Source organism: Ictalurus furcatus, chromosome 17 (assembly GCF_023375685.1).
Source record: "Ictalurus furcatus strain D&B chromosome 17, Billie_1.0, whole genome shotgun sequence".
NCBI lineage: Eukaryota > Metazoa > Chordata > Actinopteri > Siluriformes > Ictaluridae > Ictalurus > Ictalurus furcatus.
In genome coordinates this window covers 21,022,132-21,042,552 of record NC_071271.1, presented here as the reverse complement: position 1 = coordinate 21,042,552, position 20,421 = coordinate 21,022,132, and the positions used below count along the sequence as shown (strand labels likewise).

Sequence of the window (20,421 nt, the reverse complement as noted above, 5' to 3'; positions counted from 1 at the left end):
TAAGAGACATGTCCACAAGAGGTGAAATACAAAGGACATGTTGAGTGACTTGTCACCTGCTTGTATGAACAGATCAGGAACCAAGTCCACTGTTCGATAGACCATATATAATCTGAGAAAAGTTTCGGGGAGACGCCACTGTCATTCATTACGCAGCACACGCCCATAAACTTCTAATCAGACAGAAAAGAGGACTTGTCATTTTTTTTTTAGCTATATTCTTGAATCCACTACTAATAAATATGAATTTAATGACAGAGCTTTATCACAGCAAGTTTTAAACTTTACATTTTTTTGTTGCTAAAGGCTTCAAAAGTCTCTTGGCCAACTGCAATTTGGAGCAAGACGTCATGTGATCCCTACACCCAACAATTTGCAAAAGACATAAAGAGAGTTGTTTTATTGTTTTATCTTTTCTTTGGATCTCTTTTATTACATTTGATTGAATTCTTTGCAATATACATTATACATTTGTTCTAAACTTTTGGCATAAAACGAACATCTCCGAGGATCTCTCCAGGAGCCTCCACCCAAACAGAGTAGTGAGAGTGGCACGTCAACGTCTCTACTTCCTGAGGAGGTTTTAAGAGGTTTGGTATTTCCTCTGACATCATGTCAGTCTTCTACCGCTGTACCATAGAGAGCATTCTGACCGGCTGCGTCACTGCTTGGTACAGCAGCTACTCTTCTTCCAACCGTAAAGCTCTTCAGAGAGTGCTGAGAACAGCAGAGCTCATCAATGGAGACAAACTCCCAGGCTTACACGTTGTTTGAGGAAGGCCGGAGCACTCGTCCTGCTCATTTCCTGCAACATCTCAACCATTCATGTCTAAATATGTGTTTGTAGTGTCAATGTCTTAATCTGAGCCTCGTCACAAGCATTTCAGTGCCCAGTGTACCCAGTGTATCCAGTGTAACTGTGCAAATGACAAATAAACTGACTTTGTCAGTTTGACTTCATACTCAACCTTCACACACAACAGTTCTGTGAAGAGAAGTCTGCAAAACTATTTAAATCCATGTAGAAGGTAGTGATTCCTGCCAAACCAGTTTCCAGGGTGTAAACGTAATTTTCTCCACAGCAGACGTTTATTTAAAATATTTGATTCTTTTTATTTGTTAATATCGTTTCAATATGATGGCAGAGACACATCTGTTTCATGGGTGTATTTACTTTTAATATATTTTTGCTACTGACCTTTAGTTTCCGCTGACCGAAACCAAAGCGTTTATCCATATAATTTGATGCTAAGTATGTGAGGGCGTTGCTTTGTGTGTGTGTGTGTGTGTGGAGAGAATGTGTGGGGTTCCCCTGGCCAGAACACACACTTCAGTTAGTCCTATAGAGGAACAGGTGGGCAGTAAAGACCGAGAGAAAGATCAAGACTTTTTGTGTAGATAAAAGTAGAAATGTCTTATTGCCCAACTGTGGACTTTCCAAAACTGCCCCCAGATACGAACTCAGCAAACTGTGATAGACTTTGACCGAGCATCGGCGTGTTAAAATGCCTCCCACAAGATTTCAAACTGAGCGTTCCAGACGAATTTTCCCATGCACCGCCAACATCGCTGGCTCTCTGAAGGGCTGAGACATAAAGGCCAAAGGTCACCAAAGAGATTCCCGTTGGTCATAATACACAGCAGTGAATAAATAGCAATGATGGGGACAGTAAAGCGCAGTGGACTCACTTCTCGTCACCTGCGACCCAGGTAAGTAGACTTTAACACATTATGTCAACACAAGTTACTAATTTGAGAACAAGCCATATATAACCGTCATATCCAGTTACATTCTGGTTGAACCATATGCACATGAATGTTTGAGGAAACCTAGATCTGGGAATGCTTTGCTGTTCTTCACCTTCCAGGCAGCATGACCCGAGCGGAGGCTTTCGGAGAGTCCGAGCTTCGATCTCAGCTCAGAGCATCCAGGACGGAAATCGCAATGGCCGTCCACGACCCTTTCCCACTGCTGTATGGCTTGGCGGATCACGACGTCATCTCCGACCGACTCCTTGGGGTGAGATCATATCTTTATTCATATTTTTACTAAAGGTGTCCCACAAGGCTCAATTCTGGGTCCAGTTGTGTTTTGAAAATGATTAGTAATGCCTGCGCTGTCAGAAAAAAAATGGGTACCTGTAATCTTTTATTCGCTAAGGTGCAACCAGTGTAAAGGGACCTTCAGGGGTATAAAACTAGTGCTTATGATCCAGTTACATACCTAAGATACATGTACTTTCCCAGGGAAAAGATGCAAACTGAGGTACAGAAAAGATTCAAGGGTTTTCTCTAGGTTTTCAGAGAGCTCAGGTGCTGTCTGGGTTCTGCAGGGTGGTGGTGGTTGGAGGGTTTGAAATTATTTGAAGGATATTGTACGTTTTTTTTCATTATCCTTACCACATCTGTGTAAGAAAGCTGCCAACGTCTATTTGTACTTGTAGTCAAAAGTCCATTAATTTTTACCAAATAACATGTTTGAGCTTTACGAAAATTTATATGGATTACCTTCACTTGTACACGTAGGAAGAATAAACATGTTGAAGTACATATGTAATTATTTTCGAAAATGCAACCAAAAGACATAAAGGAAACAGACCAAGAATTTCTTGATTATTTCAACTGCAAATATCGCAGCGCTCTTTTGAACGCTTCACTTTCAGAGCTTCGCCGGCGCTGTAAAATCTTCTACTGCATCTAGTGTAGTCCAACATACCAGGCTGAGGTTCAGCAATGGCAGCAAACTTCCAGGTGGCCATCAGTCTGAGTTTCTCACTGAGGTCTTGACCTAAACGTGAAACTGTTGTCCTCAATCCTGACTAAAGATGGTGATATCTGAGTTGAACAGCCAGTTAAATACACCAGACCGCTATAGTTTTATATATTAATTGTTCGAGCTTGCTTCTGGCATCCTATAATTCTCAAATCCCTCCCTTTATGTAACGTCAACTTCACTTCAGCTCACTTCACTTCACTTCAGAACTTCAGCTTCACTGGCTAACATAACGTAATTCATCGTAGTACATGAATATCTACGTAAGTTAGCTAGGTTAGCGATTTCTTTAGTGGTAAAATAGGCTACATTAGTTATATCTTTTCTCTTTCTGCTGTTGCTGTTGTTAACATCCACAAGAATTACTCCCTAGCAAAAAAAAGTTTATAGTTCTTTTATTCTTTGTTGAGGCTTACCTTATCGATGACTTGTAAGTTGCTTATCCAAGCCGCTGCTTGTAACTACCATCCCGGGTTGACGGTACAGAGAAAGGGTTACCTTTCCGTTTGAGATCAAGTTGTTTTTGTCAGCGAATAGAACTCTCACTGTTGTTTTTATATTCATTCTGATATGTCGCCTCAATGCCTTTTTACGTTCGTTCGGCTTAAGGAGCTCCGCAAAAACACTTTCTATATTAGGGGAAAACCCTGTAAATATCCAGTCCTAATGGCTCACCGTACAGTATATCTATTCGTTATTGCACTGTCCTTTGGAAATATTATGATTTAAATCTGTGTCCTGTATTTCTCAGGAAACTCTGGAGAGAAAGAAAAAAGATGGGATCCATAAAGCGGTGTATTCCCTCCTAACATGGCTACTGGAGCAGGACTCCTCTGTTCTTCAGGCCTTCTGGAGCAATCTGTCCAAAGAGTACAATCAGGAGAGTTACCCCAAACTGCAAAATCTCTTCGCTAATTTACCTAAAGGTACTTAACTGCGGGGGTTTCCTCCAGGTACTCAGTCCAAACACATGCATGGTAGGCTGATTGGCATGTGCAAAGTGTTCGTAGTGTATGAATGGGTGTGTGAGTGTGTATGTGATTATGCCCTGTGATGGATTGGCACCCCGTCTAGGGTGTACCCCGCCTTGTGCCCCATGCACCCTGGGATATGCTCCAGGTTCCCCGTGACCCTGTAGGATATGCGGTATAGAAAATGGATGGATGGATGGATGGATGGATTCTTAACTGATGATAGATAGTGATGATGATAGAGTATATAGCTACTGAATATGAAAAGTTAGTTGATGTTTAAATGTCAGCAAAGCAATAATTCGATTACATTACATTATCCAATAGCACTTTTGAATTCTCGAGGGTGTCAGTTCATTTCAGGTGCGCTCATTCTAATAAGTCATCGTTTCTATAGTAACAGCTCATTCACAGGGACTCGTACAGCACATGTGCAACATAAACATATTACAAAAGTGCATAATCATTGATAGGGTGAAGTTTTCTGTAAGGATTTGTGTGTTTGTTTAACATTTATGGAAGGAGTCTCCAGTGTCAGGGCTTTGTAACAGTCAGAGGTAAAGCTGTAACTTTAAGTTGTCCATTTTTTTTTTGGCTTATTAACTTCAAGAGACAGAGAGAGAGAGAGAAAAAAATGGAGGTAGGTGTTTATAGTTTAGAGTTGCTATAACGTAAGTGAGAACAGGAACTAAATTGAGTTGAGGACAACCCCAAGCAGTGCGGCCTGGAGATTGCTGAGGATGGTGTCACTTGAAGTACCATGGAAATGGTTTTGGACCTCAATTCCACATGGACATTCTCGCTGTGGTTGCTGGGACTACGGTTGCTGCAATGGCCTTGGGACTGCAATTACCACATGCAGTTTTACACTCAGGTTTCCTTTAGTGAACAGTGGACTAGTTCAACAAAACAGACTTCATATAAAACTTTCTTTTACTTTCACACTATCTGTTGTGACCCAGATGAGGACGAGTTCCCTTCTGAGTCTGGTTCCTCCCAAGGTTTCTTCCTCATATCATCTTAGGGAGTTTTTCGTCACCACCGTCACCACTGGCTCACTCAGTAGGGATAAATTCACACACTTAAAATCTGCATCCTGTGTTTATATATTTCTGTAAAGCTGCTTCGAGATAATGTCCATTGTAAAAGGCGCTATACAAATAAATAAAATTGAAATTTGAATTTGTCTCGTTTACATTAAATTTAACAAGAAATGGCTAAAAAGGCATGGCATGTTGTTTATTAACAATTAAAAATGGTAAGTGATGCAAGCAACAGCGTGCTAACTCTGCTGAGCGATGGGGCATATTGCACAACCCCAGCATGGATTATTTTCCTATTACAGCATTTATTCCTTTAAATAAAAGTAGCACTCAAAAACAATCAAACAAATAAAAAGAATATAGTTACATATAGTTAGCTTTGACATTTAAGACTCCTGCCTGAGTTTGTCTTGATCTCTGACAGGTCTGAGTTTGGGAAGCAGGCCTGTTAGAAATCCTAGACCTGAGTTGCAGAGTCGGACTCATCCCAGCAGGAAGAGGGGAATCGGAGGGAAACAACTGGCACTTCGAGCTCAGAACTACGGCAAGAAAGCTCTGCACATCCGCTCAGGTACCAGCGGCATCATCATGAAGGATCCGTAGTCCGGTTTTGCTCTAACGGACATATTTAAGCTAAAGGTTTGATAATTATCTGCTCATTTGACTCGAGACTGTTTTGTTCCAGGAGGCAAAGGAAAGCCCCTGAGGAAGGCAGACAGCGCATCTCTCTCTCAGGTTTCAGTAAGCAACGGTAAACACCTTCTCTTTTTTGTTGTGGCTTGTAAAGAATTGAGAGAGTGTGTTGGTTAGTGAACTTTGCAGAGTGTGGTGTGTGTCCGCGCAGGCGTGCAGTCCGTGTCCACGTCAGTCCAGCGCGCCGTCACTCTGTCTGCTGGAGAACTTCCTGTGGAGGAGATTCTCATCCAACAAGTCATCGAGAGTGGTGAGAAGAATAGACAGATAAATAGATGGATGGATGGATAGACAAACCTTTTGACTCATTTCTTTTCCATCACTGTTTTACTGAAGAGTGAACATGAAGAGTGTGCAGCTCTCTATCCTCCACGTTTACACTTTTGTTTTTCAACTCTATTCCGCGAGTCCTCTCCAGGGGCTTTCGGACAGTCCTGGGATTTGATCTCAGCTTTGAGCTTCTGCTTTCCTCTCGCAGGAGGAGCCAAGAAGTGCATCAAGGTCGGGGGTGAGTTTTATTCCTCCTCTACACTGGAGGAGACGGCGAGTGGTCACGTGACCCAGACGGGACAATGTCACAGTTACCAGCAGGGGGAGACGCACCCCCGAGTGATGGATGTGCGTAGTGCAGTCTTTAATCCATTACGCTCTGCTAACAATGTGTGTGCTTTTATATCAACACCATACACCTTTCCTCAAGCTGTATCACAACCCTGTGTTCCTTCACACAGATCCATCTCAGCACCAAAATATCATTCCATACACTATCGCAGATTAGAAACAAAAGGAGATAGATAGATAGATAGATAGATAGAAGAACAAAAGGAGACTGATATATATATATATATATATATATATATATATATATATATATATATATAGAGAGAGAGAGAGAGAGAGAGAGAGAGAGAGAGAGAGAGAGAGACAAGAAGCAGAGGGAGATAGAGAGAGAGAAGAGGAACAAAAGGAGACTGATAGATAGATAGATAGATAGAGCAAGATGGATAGGAAATGAGACAGAAAGAGAGAGAGAGCTTTAGCTTTAATCAGCTTTAGCACTCCATTGTTCACTAGATTCAACTTTATTGTCATTAAGCAGAGTACAAGTACAGAGCTAGTACACAATAGTGTGTGTGTGTGTGTGTGTGTGTGTGTTCAGGTAGAGCATAATGATGATGAGTGTGCAGTGTGTAAGGATGGCGGTGAGTTGATTTGCTGTGACGGATGTCCACGAGCCTTTCACCTCACCTGTCTGGTACCTCCACTCATCTCCATACCCAGGTGTCGCAAACTCACACACACCCACACACACACACACACACACCCACACACACAAACTTCATACACTTCTCAATGCTTTATTATTATTATTATTATTATTATTAGTAGTAGTAGTAGTAGTAGTAGTAGTATTGTTATGAAAATTAATTTAAAAAAAAAACATTCTATTTTAATCAAATGGAATGTAACCCTGGCAACGATCATCAACAATGATCTAGGCCAGATTATATATTTATATTTTTCAATTTAAAAAAATGCAAAAATTGTAATTATTGGCTACAGTGTGTGTGTGTGTGTGTGTGTGTGTGTGTGTGTGTGTGTGTGTGTGTGTATGAGTGAAATTAAAAGCAACCAAAGCAGTATGAGGCGTAACCATAGCAACAATGATGAATGACTTTATGTTTTGTTTGTTTTAGCGGTTCGTGGCGCTGTAGGTTGTGTAGTGGCAGCAGAGTGATGGCTGAGAAGATCCACACGCCTCTGCAGGTGCATCAACAAAGAAATGAACATGATTCTTGTCCTAACTGAACTAACTGAACATAAACATGGTGTCATTGTGTCACAGTCTCCTCCTCCTCCTCCTCCTCCTCCTCCTCCTCTAACGGAGAGCAGCTCCAACTCCACAGTGGATTTCTCCTTCTTCTCCTCCACCTCGCTGTCCACGCTCACGAGCAGCACAAGCACACAGCCTGCAGCATTCCAGGTTCCAGCTTCAGTTCTACTGCAAAATTAACTAACGAAATGTACAAGTTCCTCTCACACCCCAAATGTAGACATGCACTAGAGCTATGAGGCTAATGTAGCTAACAAGTAATGGAAGCTTATAGCCACCAGTTTAGCATCGTGCACACTGCACTGTCTAATTCAATAAACACAGAGTCAGACTTTAGGCCTCGCCTGCTACCTGAGACTGATTCTACTGCAAAGTGACACCAATCTACATTCTGAGAAAACCTAGAACCCTTACGGATTCTCAGGTTGTCCCTCTAGGGGAATCATTAAAGGTTCTACAACAATGTAGAACTCTTCTACAGAGTGCTTCACTATCAGTAAGGGCTCCAAGAAGAACCATTTAAAACCTTAATTATTTTTAGGTTGTTCCTCTTGGGGAACCCTCAAAGTTTGCTAAGAAAAACCCTTTTAGAACACTTAGAGCTCTTTCTTCAGCTGTATCTCTGGGAATCCTTAAAGGTTCTATGTAGAATCATTGACAGAAACTTTCCTTTCTAGAAGAGGTTCCAAGAAGATCCCCTCTGAAAGGTTGGGGAACCTATAAGGATTTGGGACCACTTAAATGTAGAACTGTAAAGCAGAGTTTTTCACTAACAGAAAAGGTTCCAAGAACTCTATTAGAAAGGTAAGAACTGGGGGTCTTCTGGGGTTTATGGGTTCTTTGGTTGTCCCTCTGGGGGAACTCTTAAAAGTTCTACAACAGAGTGTTATCAGTAAAGGTTCCAAGTAGAACCCTTTTATAAACCTCAAGGATCATCTAGTTGTCTATCTGGGGGGAACCCTTAAAGGTTCTATGTAGAGCCCTACAGCAGAGTCTTTCCCTGTCATATAGGGTTCCACTAAGAAACCTTTTAAAAACCTAAGAACTCTTAAGCAAACTTTGTTTGCCCCTGTGGGGGAACCCTTAAAAGTTTAATGTAGAACCTTTCACCAAAGTGTTTAGATATCAGAAAAGGTTCCAAGAAGAACCCTTAATGATGCTTCAGGTGTTCCTGTGTGGGAACCCTTGAAGGTTCTTTATAGAACTATACAACAGAGTGTTCCCTATCAGAAAGGGAACCAATAAGAACCATCTTTGGATGCTAAAAATACTTCCCTGTAAGAGAACCCTTACAGTTTCTATGTAGAACCCTATAACAGCGCCCAATTTGAAAATGTTTTAAGAAGAACCCCTTTTGAAAGTTAAAAACCCTTAAGTTGGCTCTCAGGAGGAACCATTAACGGTAGTGTGCAGAACCCTATAACAGAGTTTTAGGGAAAGGGAAGAACCCTAAGGATCTTTCAGTTTTATGTACCGGATTATAGCCCTATCAGAGAGGATTCCAAGAAGAACACTTTTAGAGTGATCCTTGTGTCAAGTGACAGAAAATCTTAGAACCTTTACGGCTTCTTCATTTGTTCCTTTAGAGGAAACCTTAAAAGGTTCTATGTAGAACCTTACAACAGAGAGTTTCCCTATCAGATAAGGTTCCAAGAAGAACCATTATTGGCAATGAAGAACCTTTAAAGAACCCTTAAATAACCCTTTTTAAAGTGTGTGAGAGTGTGTGAGATGAGGGAGAAAGAAAGTGATCCGGCTTAAATATTTTTCTTCTGAGATCGACCGTGCCGCTGCTGATGGACTAGATTAGATGACGAGGGATGCGGTGTACTCTTCATTCTTTTCATTTTGCCAAGCTGTCACTTTAAGGAAAAACTTGAGTTCTGGCAGTTCTGAGAAGTTGTGAGAATAGTACAGAACTTTCTGGAACATTTTTGTGGTTATATTCCTGCGCTTAGACCCCGGATTCGGAGCTGGTGGGCATCAGGAAGTGGTGTGGGATTTGCCACCTGAGCCGCGGAGAGCTGGTCGTCTGCCCCGAGTGTCTGCAGAGCTTCCACACACACTGCAACTTCCCCAAGTAACACGACATTCACGTTAACGTTAATGTTCCATTTTACTGCAGAGTCTTTAATTAAACAGATAGCATCGTGGAAAATACGGAAACCCAGAAGGGTAAAAATAATTAACGCTTGTTCCATCCATCCATCCATTTTCTATACCGCTTAATCCTTTTCAGGGTCACAGGACGCTTGTTCCTGAGTCAAAAAATAATAATAATTCCAGCATTAATTTAACCATTTTAGCTGCAAAATATATTTTTCCTGCTTGATCCCCCCCGCCCCCCACCCCCCGGCTGTTTAAGTGCACTGGATGACGTGTGGAAAAAAAATCAACGCGTAAAAAGCATAAAAAGCAGCTTTGTTTATCCATTTTGTTGCTAAATAAAGTCGTTTTGTCGTTATAGCTACTAGCTATTATGCTGTGAGATCTTTTTCATGAAGCATCTGCCCCCTCTGGTTGAAACCAGTATGACATGCTAATAGTTAATGATGTATTTATCTCTCCTGGATTTTATTCCACACTTGATGCTCACAAACGCTGAGGAGAAAAAAAATATCTGCCCCTTGTGGCCAAATATGGTATCACACACTAAAAACACTAATTGGAAGCCAGTTATTTCTTCATACGTTGTCCTTTTCTGAACATCGCAACAGCTAAATAGTGGGAATTTTTTTTTACAGTTAAAATAGTAAAATTTATTACAATCTCACCAACTTATACTACACAAAACAGAGAAAGTAAATAATATATGATTTTCTTGTGATGTCCTTTGGGTTTTTCGTAAGTGAGACTAAAGATGAAGAGAGATTATGGACAGAAGGTCACTATCACATTAAGAATCTTTATGGACGTTATTATGTGAATCATTTTGTTTTACCAGTGGGAGAGCGAGATGCAGAACGTGTTGGAGGTCGTGGGGGTCAACAGAGACTGACGCAGCATCCAGAGCTGTGCAGGTACACACATGAATACACGCAAATACACACAGCAGAGATCTGTCAGTAAACTGTTATACAATATACTACAGTTAAAAAGAAAATTATAATAAAAGAAGAAAAACCGAAGAGAAACCGCAAAGAAGCATAAACTCGTCTGTCCTGAAGATGTCGGAGAACTGAAAGATACAGCTTTACCTCTGACTGTTACAAAGCACTGTCACTGGAGACTCCTTCTTTTAACGTTAAATAAGCACATTTCTCCTTGCAGAAAACTTCAGCACCATACAAATCCATACAAGTGAATGAGCTGTTTCTATAGAAACAATAACTTATCCAAAATTCAGTTAAAATTGTAAGTTACTTTTACTGCATGGATGTGTTTGCAGCGTGTCCATGAATTGGTCTATTTATTCTCAACGGTATTCTTTATTTACGCCAGTAGATGCGATGATACAAAACAATTTTAAGAACTTGATGTTTAGGAAAACCACACAGAGTTGAATCTGCTTTATTTGAAAAGAAAAAAAAAAAGTACAATGTTCCTTTCTAAATATGACACTATGTTTGACAGTAGTAGGCATAATTTTGGAGTTTTGGAATCGGACTGGTTTTATTTACGGTTTTGTCACATAAAACCGACAACCCTAATTATCGTGTTCTTTCCACTCATTATCCTCTTTATCAGTCGTGTTGATGTTTGTAGATTGCCAGATGTCATTCCCATGATTGTATTTAGCTTGTTAACAGAAGAGAAAAGTTTCTAAGGCTGGTATCCGTCTCCTGTCTTGTCCTCAGTGTTGTACAGATCAGGGATCAGCTCACTCCGAAGAGCAGATTCTTAATAAAGATGAACTGGACTCATATGTGGGGGAGGTGAGCGCGTACACGCACACACACATTTAGAATTTCTGAAATTTAGTGTAATTACTGCAATTTACAAGGGCATAGGTTCGCTCTCAATATTGGTAGGGACAAGGGAAAAAAAGGACTGTTTAATGTTGACAACCAACTGGTTTATTAAAATATAACATCTATATTTACATTAAGATCTTAATGTATAAGATCTATATTTACATTTAAATACAAATTGTACAAAGCAACAGATCAAAGACTAAAAGAAAGTAAACTATGAAATTACTTGTTAACGGAAAAGAGAGAGAAAAAAAATGTTTTGCATCCAACATCAACATTCTTCATGATAGTCCTTGGTGTCTATTTAAACAATCCAAACAGCGACTAAAGCTACCTGAGGCATTCTTCCACTTATTGAAACCCTTTGTGCAGAAGGCAGGGTCATTCTTTTTTCCAAAGTGGTTTTTTTTATGGTGTATGCTTTGACACACTCAAAACAAAGAACCTTTTTCAGTGTTGGACTGTAGTGAAGCCATGTATACTGACTGTACCAGTTCGCCTGAAACCGCAAAATCTTGTTTGGAAGTTGCTGTACTTGGATGAATTTTGGATCAGGCTGGTATGGCTTACTCCCCATGTCCATGACACTGCTACACTGACTTGCTTCAGGATCATCCTCACTCACACTGACTGTCTCCTAAAGAGAAAACTAAACTTAACCTGGTCTGTATCAACATTTGCAAATTATTCTTTTGCATCCTGTGTTATAATAACTTGCAACTAAGTTAACATTAAAATAGGTAGACTATGGTACTTACAATACATGTAAATTGGTCATTTACAATTAATCCATAATAGCATATGAAGAGTTCATTTGAAAAAACAGACATCCACCATTTTAATTCATTTTCATAAATCATTTTTTAAATTGTGCATTCCAGGTAATACAAATCAAGCTGCAATTGGGTTGTTTTGATTACATTTATTTTCACTTAATTAAAACAACCCAACTGCAGTTTGATTGATATTACCTGGAATGCGCAATAAAAAACATGATTTTTAAATATTCATAAGAATGGAGATATCTGTTTTTGCAAATGAACTCTTCATATAGGCCTATGTTTAATCGCAGTATCATCTTAAGACCTCACCTGAAGCCCTGGAGGTCCAGCTGCTTCTCCCTCAACCTGCTCTACGGCATCTTTAGGCCTACTTGATTTCTGAGTTTCCTATGTGTAATAAAATGATGCACCGATGAAGATACATAAACATATAGTTAAACTTTGGATCCCATTTATTTTTGAGGGAAATGTTAATATTGAGTGAATAGGATCTTATGTTGTTTTGATGTAAGATTTTTTTCAAAACAAACTCATGACCAATATGTTGACTTTCAAAGGATATAATGTATATTTGCTGAACATCCTAAAGACTGACTTTAATGCTAATGCCTCCCTACAATTCCAAAATATAATTCATAATTAGGATCTCACCTGAAACCTTGAAGATGCAGCTGTTTCATCCTGCTCTACTTCAGCCTGCTGCTGTGTTTCCTGCATACAAACTCATTCATTAAATCATGACATTTTCATGGGATTTCTAGACTAAAATTCAACTCAACATAATTTCATATTTGCACCTATTTTATGTTCCAGCTAGCAACCTGATTGCTAGCCTGCAGATGACAGAAGTTAGGGTTAGCTTGCTAGTTAACGCTAGCTAACACAGTTAACTAACATCAGTTGACATTACTTTCCGCAGTGCAAGGCTGGTGACGTTTGGTCGCTAACAGGTTTTCATTTTAAATCAATGTGGCTACTGGACGGTTAGTTTACTACCTATTACTTACACTTTGGGTGGGGGAAAAACTCCTGATGTCTCGTCGTTTTTTGGTGGATATGTCCCTACCGTTCATATTACACCATAACCCCCCTGACCCCCGGAAATATAGTACAGAATCAGCGCTGATTAAAGTGGTAAATGACCTGCTGTTAACCTCAGGTTGTGCATGCAGTATGTTTCTGTTGTGATGCTGTTGGACCTACTGACAATGGGTTACACAAGTTCTTGCCTGCTTTAGATCGTACTTGACTGGCCACCGTTGTGTTAGTGTTAATGTAGATTTTTCAGAACATTAAAAAGTGCAATATGGCATCCCACAATGTTCTGTTGTAGGTCTGCTATTGTTTTTACTTTATGTTCAGCCCAATGGATCTATAATTCACAAACATATTTGATTTTCAAGATATCTAAGCTCATTAGAATTGATTTTTTTTTTTCTCGCTAGGGTAATTTTGACTTGTTAATACACTTTAGATTGATTAGGTTGCGAGTGAAAAAGCAGCATTTTCTTACAAGCCGTGTAGAAGAGAGACAAGGAATTAGACATTTAGTTGGTGGTAAAACAAATGCAAATTTTACTCAAGATAAGTCCTGTCAACTTTACATCAGAAGGAAAGGAATTGTGATGAAGTTCATGTAGAAATTGGAAAAACAATATGCACTGAAGATTATGAGACCAACATTGACCTTTAAAAAAAAATCTAATATATTATGGTTCTCTGGGACTTATATATGAATAGTATAAGAACCATGTATGAGAGAATTTTTTAACAACATTAATTTTAATGATAAACAAACATTTTAAACATTTAAACCCAGCAGTTTGGATGATGTTGGTTTATAAAATCGGGATTTGGAATGACTGCTAAGAGGGTACGAATTCTGGTGTGTAACACGGGGCATTTACTGTTTGACATAAACCAGCTGCCCCGATGTCTACACCTCATCAATATGCATTTGTGTGTATGTGTTTGTTTGTTTGTTTGTTTGTTTTTTGGGTTCCTCCAGACTTCCATCGATGGGATCCTGCAGTGGGCTTTTCACAACATTTCTCGGCCCCTTTCAGAGTCTCAGGGCTACTTCCAGTGACTCCACAATGCCTGTAAGACCTAATGATCTACAGGACAGGAAATACAACACACACACACACACACACACACACACACACACTCAGCTCAGCAATCCTGAGACTTTTATGTAACAGGATGAAAGTCATTGTTTTGAAGATTCCTGCTGTATATATTTTTGTGTGTTGATGAAAGTTTGGGCTTTTATGATGGCAGGTAATGATTTAATCATATCCAGTATAGTTATATGTATTATTCCAGAACCTGTCTGAAGTTTTCCTCTTAAATATAAAACGTTTATGTAAATATAAATTCCCTGTACCCATGAGTTTCTTTATAGTAAGGGGAAAAACACTGATCTATAAGATTTACCACATTTCTATGAGAACACTATTTAATAATGAAAAGAACCTCTTTTACCTCCACAGAAAGTTTTCTGTAGCTGCTGATCAGACTTGTACAACAGTGAGAAGGAATTTCAGACCCACATCATGAATAGTTCTGGAATTTTTTCATGAACTACCCTCTTCAGGTCAAGTTACAGCGCGGACTCTGTTGTTGATTTGCTTGCATGTTTTGGGTCATTGTCCTGTTGCGTCCTCTCTGTTCTCTTATGCTTAAGGTGACAAGTTGTTACCATGGCATTCTCCTGTAACAACCTTTTTAAAAATACAATACTGAATTCATTGTTTGAAATTTCCCCAAACCCTGGGGAAAGAAAGCAGACCCGAACCATGATGCACCCGCCACCATGCTTCACGGTTGGAATGAAGATTTGGTTTGACACCACAAAGGAAATCACTGCTCAGCAAAACACATCTCCAGTTAGCAAAGACACACTGGATGTTCTACAACAGACAAAAAAAAGTAGCAGCAATATGCATAATTCTGTGTTTTGAAAGAAAATCTCACCGCATACCAACAACAAAAGCTCACCCATCCTAGTTTGGGGCTGTTTGCTGTTTCTAAAGCTTCCAAACATCGAAACAGTAATTTTAAATTTGTATCAAGGAACATTTTCAATACATTTCAAACTGTTCAATACAAATACATGCTCATGCAGGAGTTCTCAAATGTTTTGCAGCTACAGACCCCTTTATCTTTTGAAAAACCAAATTCCACAGACCACTTCAGCACAGATTTCTATTTTTTATTTTTAACTATTCAAATATTAGCTTCATTATTTAAATGTGTACAGCAATATTCTGGCTATTTAGAGATTTTTATTCCTGAAATTCACACATGTGCAACAAAGTTTAGTCAGTTAAGTTCATTAGATTCAACTTGGCATTATTTATAGACCTTTATTTAGTGCCATTATTTTCAGATCCTATGACTATGCTTCACAGACAAAACATGGAGAATTGTGGGTCTAGAAGATTCTGTGTCACGATGAACTCACTATGTTCTCCTTCAAAAACTTAGCCTTAATGTTCTAGCTTTTAACTTGCTCAGTAATACAGGGGACATTCCCCAAACATATCATTAATCTTTGCACATAATGAAACATTTTTAAGGGATAATGGAGGATGTAGAAGACATAGTTAGAATTGTAGAGTGTATGACACATTTTTAAGAAAAGATTTTGAAGGCAAGTTTAACTAAGACATATTTCATGGGAATTTTACTGACGGTAATTAAATATGTGTAATTGAACCAAGCACTGGTGCATTCATCTGTTTTTTTTTTATACAGTTTTTGTTTTGTTTGAGCGTTATTTACCTCAGCTTATAAAGAGACATTAGCCAATCACAGATGCTTTCAGTTTGATTTATATTAGCTATAAAATGAAAGAAAATTAAAATTCCCCAAATGTTTGCTTGCATGTGGATCTTGGACTTGATGGCACTTCTAAAAAAAATATTTATGTCCCGATGACAGAAAGGAGTGATGGTAAACTTCAAGCTTTATATGTCTGTTAATGTTTATCTCCTTGGTATGAATATAAATGGATTCTCTTAATCCCAAAGGTTCCCTAGTGTATGTGGTATTTCTAGGAAGTCTTAGTAAAAGTTCTCTCAAGGACACTTTATGGTGGAGAGAGAGCAAGAGCGAGAGCGAGAGCGAGAGAGAGAGAGCGAGAGCGAGCACATGTGGAATGTTAATGACAACCATGTGAATTTTGGGAATTTTGCATTGCCAGTCAGAGACTGATGGCCAAATATCTGCAGCTTTTGGATGAAAAAGACAGATGGGAAATGACTGCTATGTCAGTTGGATTTGTGCTGATGGGTCTCATTTCTCTTTCAGGGGTTTTGAGGTATTTTTCTTCCACTGTCCAGGTGTTGTGTCAGAAAGGGGGCCAGATATATAACAGTCGCCATGGCTATGAGTTTTTTAAGACCCAACAAATACAGCATGAGGAATTCTGTGCAAGTCGTTAACTTTCAATGGAGCGTAAAGGAAAATGTTTTCATGTGACCAGATGTTTTTTTTTTTTTTTTTTTTTTTTTTTTTGGCAAGGCAGTTGGTGTAGATCACCAGGAATTAAAATGTCAGTCTCCATGGTTCTGTTTTCTTCCCTGCAGGAGCTAAAACACTGTTAAGGATTACAAGATGTGCTGTCCAAGAGATATATAGAGATGTCATGATTGATAAAAGAGGATCAGGAAAGTCTGGGTTTTGAGCCAAACGTGGTCAGTCAGAGTTGTACATGCAATAAATGATGGTTAAAGACATGCAATGGGGAAAAAAAGTATGCAGAAATGAACCTGTTCAATGAAAATATAGTGGACCAAAGTAGAAAAATTTAAATACGTTTGCCTGCAAGACAAATTCTGGGACATTGTCCTGTTGTGCCATAGAACTTCTATTAAAAGATCGCTAGTCTGACCCTTGTATTTTTTATACGGTTTTTCATTCATTGTCCCCTCAGTGATTTACAAGCTCTCCAAACCCTGAAGAAGTAAAGCGGGTCCAAACCACAATGCACCCACCACCGTGCTTCACAGTTGGGATGAGTGTGATATATTGTGAACAGTGATTTATTTCATATTTTCTTATCTACATTGCTGTTATTTTCTTGCTAGTTTTATTTTATTTCATATTTCATCTTGCTGCTTTTATTTCATCATAAGGTCATCTGTCATTCATCCTTAATGGGCAGGATCAGCTAATAATGAGTTACGTATGATTAAAACCACACTATTTCATCCACGCTTAATCTCAGCATATATGTTTTATGTATAGATGCGCTGATCCCACTGAGCCTGATTGATGGAGGATCTTAGAATACAACCCCAATTGCAAAAAAGTTGGGACATTGTGTAAAATGTAAATAAATGTAAATAAAAACAGAATGCAGTGATTTTCAAATCTCATAACCATTATTGGAATTGGGTTGTAGAATAAAGGTGTTATATATGCAATATTTAACATTAATAAGGATAAGGATAATGAGCATAACAACACGCAGTTTGTAATCCATAGCGTGTAAGGTTTGAGAAGGTTTACTATCTAGATTTTAGAAAATGAAAGTCAGCCATTAGCATGACGCCAGCTGTCAGGGTAAGAATGACACTAGAGTATAAAAATGAGCAGTTAGCATGATCCTAACTTATGGAAGCCAGGTGCTGATGACATCACTGTAAGAAAATGTGCAGTTAGCATGGACGTCATGAGCTGCAAAATGAAAAGCCTCAGCTCCAGCTCAGCTGTCAAATAAAACATCTGCTTTCAACATGCAGAAGAGAAATAGTTTATAATGTAAGCACAAGCATTCTGTAGTCTCGGATGTGTTAAGCGGCGGAGAAAAAAAAAGTGACTGCTGGAGCTAATGAAAATGAGATGTTCAGATTTTGGCTTTGGTTTTGGGATGTTTTAAATTTTCACCTACTAAACCTTTCAATGAAGAATGTGAGATAGCTACTGGTGAGTTGGAGTTTATAAATGCATGGTTCTTCTGAAGTGTCTGGAATTTCCAGCAAACCAGTAAATGAAAACACAAATACAAAACTCCATCACCAATCAAACAGGTCAAACAGGTGGGAAGCAGGTACAGTTTCCTTATTACTTGCCTAATCTGATCAGCGCATGTTTGAGATTTTCTCAGTAATTGCTTTGCTGCTGTAGTATTTTCTTCAGAACAACGTGTTTAGGATGTTGCGTCATTAGCGCTCATTCAGAAAAGGTTTGCATCAACCAGCTCACGATGTGTTTTATTTTAATAAATTTAATACATTTGTTTTGCTTTGTTTTGTTTTAATAAGGGTTTATGGAAATGTACAGAAACTCAGGACCTTTTGTAGGAAACAAATGCTTTTCCATCTACCTGGATTTTCATGTACACCACATTTCTTGTTCCTGTGAACGATTTACAACCAAATGACTGTGTCCTGCTGGATAAATAAGGCTTAATGTTTGTGATTTAAAAATAATTAAACTTAAAACATCTTTGCAGGTTAAAAAAAAAAATAAAGAAGTACAATGTTGGCTTTGATGGCACAAAAAAGGAGCAATAAATCAACATAAACCTGTAATAATAATAATAATAATAATATCTATCTATCTTTGATCTTTGTCTATCTATCTATTTATTTGTATAGCACCATTCACACGCAAAATGCAGTTCAGAAATAATTACAAAGCAACATGAGAAAAACAAGAAAGGAAATCATAAGAAAAACAAGTTTGAAGGAGAGAAATGAAAAGGAAGACATCATAAACAAAGAGTGTATAAAATGTGTCAAAGTTTGTCTATTAGATCTTGTTCATGCAGAATAAATATCTTAGCAAGTAACAATATCTTAAAAATTGGCAAATTTTTGTTATTCTTTTTCTTCTTCTTCTTCTTCTTCTTATTATTATTATTATATTTATATAATATTTATAATCATATTTTTGTTTGATTCTAAAAATAATTTATCTGTAATACTGGATACATTTGACTATAATTAAGATTCACTTTCACATTTCGCTTGCTAAGATTTATTTTTATCAATGCAATTAATAATGGGGGGAAAAGCTGTTCCTGTTTTCAGGCAGCATTGAAAGCCACTTTGGATAGAGAGATGGATGGATGGATGGATGGATGGATGGAGGAATAAGGGATGGAGGGATAAGGGATGGAGGGGTGGATGGAGGGATGGATAGAGAAATGGATGGATGGATGGATGGTTTGATGGATGGAGGGATGGATGGAGGGAGGGATAGGGGATGGATGGAGGGAGGGATAGGGGATGGATGGATGGATGGATGGAGGGAGGGATGGATAGAGAAATGGATGGATGGATGGTTTGATGGATGGATGGATGGAGGGATGAATGGATGGAGGGATAGGGGATGGATGGATGGATGGATGGATTGAGAGATAGATGGATGGATCCACAGTAATCTGTTTTGGATCAAAGTTAAATGACAACATGTAAATCCTGCAGTATTGAATTCAACCATATGGTCTGAATTTGGGAGAAATAAAGCGCTCGAATTGAATGTGTATGTGGACCTGGGGATTGTTTTACACTTTGAAAAAAAAAAAAACCCCCAACAACTTCAATGCAGATGACCTGATTACATACCAGATATGTTTCACAAATTCTCAGGGATTGCATTTGGCTCAGGCGTGAAATTCCTGATATTTCCCTCTGTTTGTTTTCTTTATAGCTGTAGAGCCAAGAGTCTGTCGGTATGCAGCGTCTTTCAGCACTCGTCTATAAAAAGACACTGCATGGCACTACAGCTATGAAGAAAACAAACAAACGGAAACCTCACGCTTGGCATTTTAGCCGTGTTTTTAAACTGAGCTGCCAGCTCACCCTATAATCGTTTAATTACTAAATTAATTATTAATTAAACTGATTAACCTAGTTTAATTACTGGATTACTATCACGACACAAATGCATTTTCTCACTTTGGGAACTGAAATTCTGACTAGGAAGTGCTCATAAATAGCACAGCAGAGCAGTTGGACGTAGGATGTTGGAATTTGGTGTGTTTTTTCTCTGGCACAGATCTCATATTTCTAAAATAGCCGTTGGAACCATCAACCAATGTAGCCACCAGCAGCCAATCAAAACGAATCAACCAGTAATTAAACTACCTAAAAGTCAACACTTTTAGGGGAAAAAAGGTTCTACAGGGTTCTAGGCTTTGGTTCTCTAGGAGACCCTTTAAGGGGTTCTCTGAAACTCTTTCAAAGAGGGGTGTTTTTAAGAAGTGATGAACCATGTGTTTCCACTGAGACCTTGAGAACAGAAAGAACTTCTGAGCGATGCAAGGCATCATGGGAGCTCTGGGTCATGCACAGGCTCATCTTTAACCCTGGAACAAGTCCATATACACACAGTATTATCAGCTTTGACACTTGGTGAACCATCTCCTCTCGTGGACTTTGAGAGTGATTGCC

At 38.8% G+C, this 20,421-nt stretch overlaps 1 protein-coding gene across 1 annotated transcript; it reads left to right on the top strand.

Annotated features, from left to right (window-relative positions):
• Positions 1–1,669: 1,669 nt before the first annotated feature.
• On the top strand, positions 1,670–15,737 carry aire (autoimmune regulator). Its single transcript, XM_053647571.1, has 14 exons — positions 1,670–2,020; positions 3,525–3,699; positions 5,212–5,358; positions 5,473–5,538; positions 5,632–5,730; positions 5,959–6,089; positions 6,580–6,761; positions 7,178–7,247; positions 7,327–7,464; positions 9,273–9,394; positions 10,259–10,334; positions 11,112–11,189; positions 14,019–14,112; positions 14,506–15,737. Exons 1-13 carry the CDS (start codon positions 1,874–1,876, stop codon positions 14,097–14,099), a joined length of 1,512 nt encoding a protein of 503 aa, XP_053503546.1. The 5' UTR covers positions 1,670–1,873; the 3' UTR covers positions 14,100–14,112; positions 14,506–15,737.
• Positions 15,738–20,421: the final 4,684 nt, after the last annotated feature.